This window comes from Anneissia japonica, unplaced genomic scaffold (assembly GCF_011630105.1).
Source record: "Anneissia japonica isolate Jap-2015-1 unplaced genomic scaffold, ASM1163010v1 scaffold287835_len3118868_cov185, whole genome shotgun sequence".
Classification (NCBI taxonomy): domain Eukaryota; kingdom Metazoa; phylum Echinodermata; class Crinoidea; order Comatulida; family Comatulidae; genus Anneissia; species Anneissia japonica.
Window position 1 is genome coordinate 3009591 of NW_022737223.1, and position 10697 is coordinate 3020287.

General features: G+C 33.9%; 1 protein-coding gene across 1 annotated transcript in view; it reads left to right on the plus strand.

The window, feature by feature from the left end:
• Positions 1-10697, plus strand: part of LOC117117156 (deoxynucleoside triphosphate triphosphohydrolase SAMHD1-like) — a 68521-nt gene that overhangs the window by 29927 nt on the left and 27897 nt on the right. Inside the window, exons 4-7 of the mRNA XM_033261366.1 lie at positions 3453-3509; positions 4160-4361; positions 4885-4944; positions 7332-7436. Of these exons, the coding sequence (XP_033117257.1) occupies positions 3453-3509; positions 4160-4361; positions 4885-4944; positions 7332-7436 (424 nt within the window). The remainder of the gene's footprint in view (positions 1-3452; positions 3510-4159; positions 4362-4884; positions 4945-7331; positions 7437-10697) is intronic.

Genomic DNA, 10697 nt, shown 5'->3' on the forward strand with positions numbered 1-10697 from the left:
GCTACAGTACAGACGTTTGCTAGGCAACAGAACGTGATTGCACCTTTCTTACCAGGTGTTCATGTAAATTTGCATAGGCCTATTGTTAGCTAACCAGCTGAGTGTATTCCTTTGTGAAAATGAGTACCGCGGGCCGCCGCGTACTCATTTTCACAAAGCATTTGTATCCCCTCTTGAAAAGAGGGAACTTCGTAATAGTTGTCACCATATCTTCGCTCATTATTCCCCGTAATTTAGCTTACATTTATGCATGGAGGGAGCACTTAAAATGTACAATAATCATTTTACTACCCGACAAACCCCGAACTTTATTTATGCATTACATAAATAGTTTCATCTTGCTGTACTCCAACATCACTGGCGCATGGTAACAACCAACTGGCAGACATTTCCAGTCACACATTACTCTCCATAACGCAACACCCCTTGTTCCGTGTCATCTGGATTAAGAAACTAAAATGATATAACTATTTTAAGCTACTACTGTATAATCATTTACTGCACTAATACAGTATTGATATAAAGAAATTAATCTAATTTTGCAGTAGAATACATTGGGGAGTTTAATTAGATATGATGTCAAAAAGCAGATGCAGTTACATACACTAACATACATTATAGGTACATTAGTAGTAAAAATAAATAATTTATATTGATGAACTTTACAGTACTAGAAAACTTTTTGTTATAAATATTAATATACAATGTGTATACAGCTTCATTGGTCACAATATGAGTTGTGATAACTAAACATGCTATTATGCCAATATACCATACTCTCTTAATGTAAAAAAGTGTATTTTCACTCGAAAAGAGTAACTTCAGGGACCAGTCCAATCTAACTCTTTCTCGAGTGAAAATTCACTCTTAAATGATTGAATATTATTTTTAAAATAGTGAAAAATTACTAAAATTCACTCTGAATAGAGAGAAATCTAACTTTCTTTTCCACTCCATCATTCACTTTGTTGTCTAAATCTCCAATGGCCACAAATTTAATTCTGACCACTTCACCTTCTTTAGAGCTCCACCTCGGACAATATACTACTTAAGGATGTTGAACTTGGAATTAGGTGGGGAGGGAGGGGGGTAGGTAGGATATTAGAAACGTAACCTAGATTAGAGATAGATGGACCAGGCCTCGCAGAATTTTGAAATTTTCTTTTTTTTTTTTTTTAGCATTTTTGAAATGTAATTGCCATTATTGCAAATAACATTTTCCAAATTTCAATTACATTACAATTACAATTTACATTTTGTTAAACCAATTACAAATTATGTCCAATTACATTTGAAAATGTAATGATTACAATTACAAATTACAATTACTCCATGCCTGAATCAAACTAGCTAGGCCTGCATTTTTATTTGTACACTTATTATATACTGGCAACAAGAATTTATTTAGATAGATCTCAATTGAATAATTATTAGTACCAAATATTAAGCAATCAACAACAATTAAAAATTTCAACTCTGTATAACATACATGAATTTTATCGTTTAAATTAATTAGTGGTAAATTACAAATAGGCCTTTTAAATTTTCTGTTTGGTAGCCTAGATACCTTTTTCATATATTACTATTATTACTTGAATACTGTAAAATAATGTAACTGAAATCAATTTTTTAAGATAAAATAGCATCAAAACATTAAGTGATTGCATCAGCTTAATAATTTATCCCCTATGTCCTGCAGTACACTCAAACAAATTAGACTAGTTTGTTAACAATGTCAGCCCTGCACCAAGCAGCCTACACTTACAGCGTGTATTCGCTGGCATTAAGTAATTTTAACATCGTTATTGCTATTTTCATGTACTCTAGAATTACATATTAAAATAGATGACGATAATCTAGACATAATATACTTCGCAGTGATATTATATTGCTAGCAGTTTACTATCATTAAAATGATCAAACTTACATGTTCAGTGCACTCGTTACAAAGATCTTGTCGGGGTGAATGACACGCCTCACTGATTCCTATATCTCACAATACAAAATACAACTTGTATATTGGAAGTTTTTCTTTAGGTCAAAAGTGACGGAGGGAAAAAATTGACCAATCATTGTGAATTTTTTAACAAAGAACGTATGAATTTGTAAGAGCCAAAAACAGCACCTAACATAACAGATTAATTCTTGCTTTCTAGCGCGTATCATTCAATGTTTTCTGAGCGAGTTCAGCGCGTGATGTAGGCTACGTAGTGAAACGGCGAACGCTTGCATTCATTTCACTGTAACATGTGAATTTTGAGGGAAGCAAAATTATAATTGCAAACCTAATTATATTTACATGATGAGAATCTTCTAATCATAGTTTTCCATTCATATATTTCATGAAGGAAAAAGAGCAATAGAAAGGGTCTAACTTATCAAACAAAAAGCAGGCACACCCCAGTCTTCGCATCAGTCGCCGGAGAAAAATAATTACGCTGAAACAAGCGCATGTATAGAATACAGTCAATGGTGTTTGGAAGGCTTGATTCTATTGGTTTCCAAAAGTGACAGGGCTAAATATTGACTAATCACAACCATTTTTACAACAAGTATGGTAGAAAGAATAAAGATCAATTTACAGAGAGAAAGAAACCGATTGGTCAAATACTTTGCGAGTTATTCTGATTAGAATTTGGTGAATTAACATAAGCCACGAAAGGTAAAAAATCTGCTTTCTACGCTGGAAATCCAATGTAGTTGCCTACTTTTAATCGAAAAGCGACAGGATAAAAAATAAATCTATCTCGTTTCATTTCATCTCATTAGAAAGATGAAAGATAGATCTTTTATTTTAAAAAAGGAGGAAATTGATCTGATGAGCAGTTCCAAAGTTATGGTAGAAAATGCGTTAAAAAGGGTGTTTTCAGGGTTTTTTTTAGAGCAGTTTTATCAATTTATGCCAGCGCGCTACTAAAGAGCGCGTACAAATACATATGAGGTCAAAATCTGTAGTTAGTTTTTCCATTTTAGACAAGTGAATCGGTTGAGTGGTTCTTGTTCTATGAATAATTAACCACGCCGAAGTGGCCTTGATTCTGTCACAACTTAGGTTTTTACACGGCAAATACAACAAACCAAGCAATTTTAAACTTAAAAGTAATGGAACTTCAATGTACTTTAAAAAATGTGATTTAAAGTACATTAGAAGAGTATTAATTCAGCTGCAATAAACTGTTTTAGACAAATTGATCCAATTATTTGATCAAAAGATATTGCTAAAAAACCACCAAAAGTCATCTTTTTTGGACTATTTTGGTATATATAACCGGAAATCTCTGTGCACTGCTGAAGTTGTGCCTACGAATTGATATGTCAATGTCTTTTATAAACTAAAAAATACGCTTTAGATACCACAGTCAGAAATATTATAACTGTACTGTTGGCGCAGTGAATATCTCTTGTATAAAATTTTATTCCAAGTAACGAAAAGGTAATATTATAATTTTCAGGATCACAGAGGCACTAGTGCTTGCTAATGAACATTATCAAATAACAGGCAAAGGAAGGTAAGATAATGCAAGTTACGTTAATTCAGCACAAAGTTTGCAATAAATCATTGTGAAATGGTGTAACAATTAGGGAAGAGATGATGAAGTGATGGTGACGGTGGTGGCAATGGTATAATAGTAATAAACTCTACTGGTAATATATTATTAGTTGTGGTGGTGATGCAGTGTAGAAATAACACATGCTAACCAAATAATTATGATAAAATAATGTTTTTAGCACATACATAAGAATCGTAATTTATTTAAACAATAGAGATATGTGTGAACAGTTTGGTGCAGTGTTACATCAGCCAACTAAATTTGGTCGAAGAAAAAGAAAGATTAAAAAAATAAGCATTGAAAATCCCTAAATTATTGGAGTTACTGCCTGACCCCCTCTAAGAGGGGGTCAGGTCTAACCAGCCACTTAAGCTCTCGTCGGGGAAATCAGTTTTCCAGTTGGAGACATCGTACCCCTCCCTCTCCCACTGTCTAGCAAATCCTGATGCCACCACTAAGACGGATACTGGTGACATGGGTAAATAGAAGTTGATGGACAGATTTATAATGAATTTGGTGTGGTGCTGGGAATATTGCCCTGAACAATAAGAGGGAAAACACACTTCGCTTTTTTTACTTTACATTTCAAATATTTTCTACTATTTTAGTAAAAAGTTAAAAATGTCTGAGGCTATAGATGATATGGTGGCCTATACCAATCTGACAGATAATATTCTGTATGAGTTGTTGGACTCAACTGATATAAAGTTAGCGAAATCTCGTCGCATCATTACCAACGTACTGGAAAGGAAGAATTTATATAGATACATTGGTAAATTAAGTCGTAAGGATGGTAAACCAATTAATGCTGTAAGTACTAATCATCAGAACATGCTTAAGGCACATCATAAAATGTTTTTTAGGTGTTGTGATACTTAATTGTAATGTAATCAATTGTTAATATATTGATGATAATAATAGTAATATTTATAAAATGTTTATTGACGTAAATAGTATTTTAACAATGATTTCATAGATTTACTTTTTAACGATTTTCTGGTAGCTTTCTAGGTTTTTGTTTTTGTTATTCTTTTTGCTTAATTGTGCGGTTAATTGATTTACTGGTCCTAGGTGGAAATCAGGTAACTTTTCGTGGTATTCCTTGTAATCAAGGTCCGTTCCATTGGGCAGTTATTTTAGGACTACTGTATGTTTCTCTAAATAAAAATTATATGCATGTTTAACAAAAAAAAAAAAAAAATTAACTTGTTTGCTAAACTCAAACCTCAAGAGATGGTACAGTAATAACACACAATTCAAGTTGATTAAAAAAAAAAAGGTTTGGTTGTGTAAGTTGCCTCAACGTACCAAATTTGTTTAAATTTTTTTAAAGGACTCTTTGAGAAAAGTGAAGGAAGAAGTAGAAAGAATGAAACTTGACTTGGTTATTGATGTAAGTTAATAGCTGTCATTGTCTATTCCACTCAATATTACAACACTGTTATTCGGAATGTTAAGGTTGTTAATGTAACTTAGCAGTATTGTTTGCCCAACTCACTTTGTCTTTTTGTTAGTTAATTCAAGGTAATGGCAGTATTTAGCCTACAAACATGTACTACTACTACTACTACTACTACTACTAATAATAATAATAATATTTGAGTAATATAAGCATTCATTTTACCAAACCGACGACATTCTATACACTGTAATGACGTACTGTTTACTAAAGTCTGTCTGCCAACAGAATCAGGAAAACCTTAAATACCCAATTAAAAATAAAAAATTGAATAGCTCACTTAAAACAATCAAAACAAATGGAAGTATAGTTTTCACTGATCTGAGACGTTTCTACAAAAAAATCCTTTAATTTTTACCAGCAAAAAAGAATACAGCAAAATATATTCTCATTAAAATTTTAGATTGTGAACATTGTAAATAATACTTTTGTCCGAAGTACTCGTAAATTATTGTCTCCTAGGATTTTCAAAAACAATATATCCTTCGGATATTTATATCTATATGTATGTTAAACCTTGGAAGAAGAATTTCATGTATTTTACGTGACAGTAAAAAAACCTTTAACTTAAGAATCGGTGGATTGCTTAAAACAGTCAAACGAAATTTAATGTGTCTAATATGTCTTCGCATAACCCATAAATCTCTGGCAGCACTAGGAATTTATAATAAAATGTTTGTTAATCATTAATTTTTAAAAGTCTTTAACTCGTTGAAAAATTTGATAACTTACGACGGACGTTGTATTGACTTTGGGTTCGATGGGTCGCATCAGAGTGCTTGACATATAATTTGGGTCGTGGGCTAAAAAGGTTGTGGAACGGGGATTTAAATTATACTCCTGGTCCATAGGGGTGATGACCGTCGACGTTAGGACCTCCCCTACCACCTTAACATGTTAGAGTGCTTTTGAGCTGGCAAAAAATTGTACAGATGTTAGGCAAATAGTCAGCAGCTTTTTTTTCTTTAGGAGTGGGGGTCATTTATGAGAATAATTTCCACTCTAATATTGTCTCTCAAAAGATGGGATGGTGAGAAGACAGAAGACGGTTCCCCAACCAAGTCATTTATACTTACGTTATTTATACAGGAGTTTCCTTCTTTCTGCACCCCCTGCTGCAAATATCTGGTCCCGCCCAAGTACTCACCGCTGCTCACAGCCTCGCAAAAGGCCGCCGAAGGGGGATTTTCGCGAGTAACTTTAAAGGCCATAATTTTCATGGTCAACATATGCAGCCCAACAAAATCTTACAGATGCACAGATAAGGTTACTTGGCCGTTGGAATTCTAATGCATTCACTAATTACATTTGGTCAGCACTTTTAGTTTAATCCTAGTTGATCTGTACTATTGGGTATTTTGCGTTTGTTAGATTGTTATATTAAAATAATATTTGCTGTTTGAATATTTGAATAGTTTATTCAAAAGTTTGTTTAAATTAATTGTTTATGTATTGATTTTTATGTTAAAATTTAGTAATTAATAATTGAATACTGTACATTTATAAAATTGTCTGTTCCATTTTTCCGGGATCAATGCATTATTGTTGCAGCAACATTAGCTATTAATTACATTATTTTAAAAGATATTTTAAATCCCACGTAACATTTTAATAATGCATTATCTTTCATTAAAAAGTGCAAAAATAATGTTGAATCATCTCCGTATTGTTTGCTTTACTGTGAAAGTTAATTCCAAGTCTAGTTTGACGCATGGGCACCAGGGTGCTTTGGTTGGGTGCTTCTTTTAGTAGCACTGCGTTTCTGGCCAATCTTGTGTGCACATTATCGCCAAAAAAAATCTTGCAACTTTTGGAACGTTTTACTGTATAGGCACAAAAAATGGAAGTTTTTTTTTACAAACTTGTTTTGTTTTTGGGGGTTATTTTGAGTGGCGTTACATCTTTTAGTAGCACTGCGCTTCCACCCACTCTTGTGTGCCCATTATCACCAAACCATTTTTTATCCTTCTTTTGGAACATTTTACTGTATGGACACACACACACACACAGAAATTAAATGAGGTTTGGGGCAGATGAATAAAAAACAAGGCAGTTGGTTGACATAGGCTGTAGTGTTGTAACACTACATAAGAATTATTATTTCTAAATATAATATATTTCCATGTAAATCAACAAGAAAAACAATATGTAGAATTCATAAAATTCTAAAAAGGTCTTCCTTAACAAAAATAAATTAAATAAATATATTTACAATTGCGATTTATACATTAAATTTATTTATTTATTAAAAATGAAATTTATGAAAAAAAAGCATTACCTGAAGGAATTTTTTGCTAATATTACAATATTGTTTGTTTTAGGAAATAAAGTTTGATTATGGTATGCCAGGTGAAGACCCTACAGAAGATGTGTGGTTCTATCATAAACAGGCACCAGATAAAGCATTTCAGATTGACAAAGGAGAAGTATGTTATTTTGTTCAAACCTTATTTATTTAGAGACAGTGTATAATTTTAAAATAAAAATGTGTAATGTACTAATTCAAGCTTGAAGCAAGTATGGATAAGGTCTTTCCTGATAGCCATCTCTATCAAGCTATTATTTTGAAGGGTGATCTCAATATAGGCCTGATGAGTAATGCACCTGATATTTGTTTAGACTAGAAAAAAAATCAAAAAAGAGGCCTAGAAATCAAGTTAGGGGAGTGGAAGGTTAGAAGCAGTCAACATAGCCAGATATCCTAATTAATCCGTCCTGGTCACCCTAAGCCCTGTTGACACTTGATTTTTCACCTGGTATACAAATGGCGGCCATTTTTCGAAATGGCCGCCAAATTTATCTAAAATGTGCATATAATTGAAACTAAATAAGCTATAGATATGATGTTGGTGTCTAAAATCATAATTTCTATACAGGAAACAAACGAGACATATAAAAACTACTGTCACTCATGCCAGAATGGAACATAATTCAAAAATAGGTGTTTATTTGTTTTAAAATAACCGCAAAATATACTTAAAATGTGTATAAAATAAGAATAAATATAAACTCACCAAAAAGTAGTCGTGTTTGGTATTGTTGGAAAGCTTTTCCGATGCTGAATAATGTATTGCAGTTTATATATCAGAAACGGTGTAGTGTTTCATGTATTGTCCCATAAAGTCCAATTATGGCATATTATATTAAAATAAACATGACCCATTTGCGTAACTTGTGAGCTCTCAGAGGGTGGGGGGGGGGCGTTCCTACTACTACCGAACACATTACCAAGCCTTAAGTAACGCATGTGCTTTCTGGGTGAGTCCAAATGGGCCCTGGAGAGGCCACTACTTATACTTACAGTAACACTGATACTCAGCACTCTCCTACAATGCCTTAACAATACGTAACATTTTCAAATACAATATTTGGCAGATTTATTAGAAGGGGTTCTTTGAACTATGCCCCTGGATGCCCCACTATGGAGGTTTGACCATGAATTATGCCTGTGTGCTTTCTAGGGAAACGCTAATACTAATTCCTCCATGTCCAAATGAGTCCCGGATAGGCGATGGGCCCCCACTTACTACTACCGTGCAATCTAATAATACAACACTTTTGACAAAATATTTTCTTTTAATTTTGCACAACTACCCACCTTAAAATCCGCTTCCGACTTTAAACATGTCAGTAAATAAAGAATAAAATACATGGTTATCCATCATAGTAGGCCTATTATTAAATATTATACATAGCATGCATCGATTAAAATAATGTATACATTAAAGGCCTACTAATAATTCGGATATTCGGATGATAAATGCCTGCAACATCATCAATTGGACCTTAAAGGACGTTCGGGTCATTTTATTCAGATTGGCCTTATCATGTTTCAGAGCAACATATTTTTTGGTATTAAAGTGACACTTTATTAAAAACAATCAATGAATTTTGTTACTCAAACATCTTTATATTGATATTTTCAAGCCTATTAGATGACCTGAAGAAAAAGTGATCCATAAGTCGTAGGCTTACTGTACAATACAGTATATTATGGCGAATTTTAATAGTGTTACTGTAATAGAGCCTATTATTAAATATTGGAGTGGTACCTTATAAATTTATAACCAGGTAGCAAAGCAGCTTAGTTCAGTTGCCTATAAAACTGGTGGTAGCCTCTGTGTGCACTAAAACGTGGGGATCTCTAGGTCTCCAATTCAAATAAAATCAAATCATTCTTTATTGCATCACTCAAAATGGGTTGAATTTTACAAAAGTAAAGGGCCCAAGCAGAAAAATCTAAACAATCAACATTTAAACATTTTTCAACAAATAGACCCACATCACAATAACAGCAAAAGGAAACAGGTTCAAAGAGCAAAATGGCAACCAATATTAAAATTATTATTATTATTATTATTATTATTATGATTATTATTATTATTATTTTTATTGTAATTATAATTATTGTAGTGAGATTATTATAGTTATTTTAATTACTGACTTAAAAATCAACAAAGCATTCGCCTGTACAGGGAGTCCTATTCAGCCTTTTGGAGGATAAATTCTTTAAGTTTTCTAAGATGGAAATTGGAAGGGGCTTTAGGAAGGAGGTGGTGTATTGAATTCCTATCACTGCTCTTTCTTGTATTTCAGTTGGAGGGCTGAAATGCAAGTTACGATAGCGCATCGTCTTTCAGATGAGACATTTAACCTGTTGGCCCCGTGTGTATTATGGCCTGTGTGCACGTTAAAGAACGCAGTATACTAATTGGAAATGAGTAGGAAATTGTTTCCCGATGTACAGTGGTGTAAAGACTACGCGCTCTTATGCGGTGGTCCGCAGGGCCCCCGTCACCTAGGGCCCCAAAGGTGCCCCAACCCATAGGGTCCTTGCTCGGGCACCCTTACCCAAAAGGGCTTTGTTGATACATAACGGCATAATGTGTCTCTGAGATCAACTGTAAGACATATATCATAGTATATCCCGTGAAGGTTTAATGGGGCCCCTTTAAATTTTCCAATTGTTTTAAAAATGGAAATTATACTCGCATTTTAAATTTATGAGTGCCATTTCCGGCTACTTTGAGGTGCCGTATTTATAAATGATCTTACCTTAGCCCCAACCGTGCTGGGGCTGAGGTGGCATAGGTGTGTGAAAGTCCCTCCCTACCCACATTCCCTCTATTTTGAATACCTAAATCTGCAAATGATATATAATTTAGTTCGTTGTTAAAAGCAATTTAGAACACAATGCCAAATATTAGAAACACAAGCAAATTTAAATTCCCACGATCAAAGTCGTGACCGGATCAAAAAGGGGCCTCCGGTCTCAGAAAGCCACAGGGCCCCGGGCCCATCGTTAGGCCACTGCCGATGTGGTGCCCAATCACCACCAGAAGGACCTCACTGGAAACAAGTATTCTTCTGACTTTTGTGGGTTATCCTTGGTGTTTACACTGAATATGTCCATCCACCCATAAGGGGGACAGATATAGAGAAAGAATTTTGTTTAGAAATGGTGGAGACAACAGACATTAAAAAAATAGGTTGTTTTGGAGTAAGCCTACAGTGATCTCATGCTCCCTTCTTTCTTTCTTCTCTCTTTCTTCTTTATTTTTTGTGGTTGGGATAGACCCGTGTCTCATGGACCCACCCTGAAACGATTGATTGAATGATTGTTTGATAATACTTATTTATATTGGCAAATCTAAGAAAATGCATGTGCATATGCATAGGCCTAATAC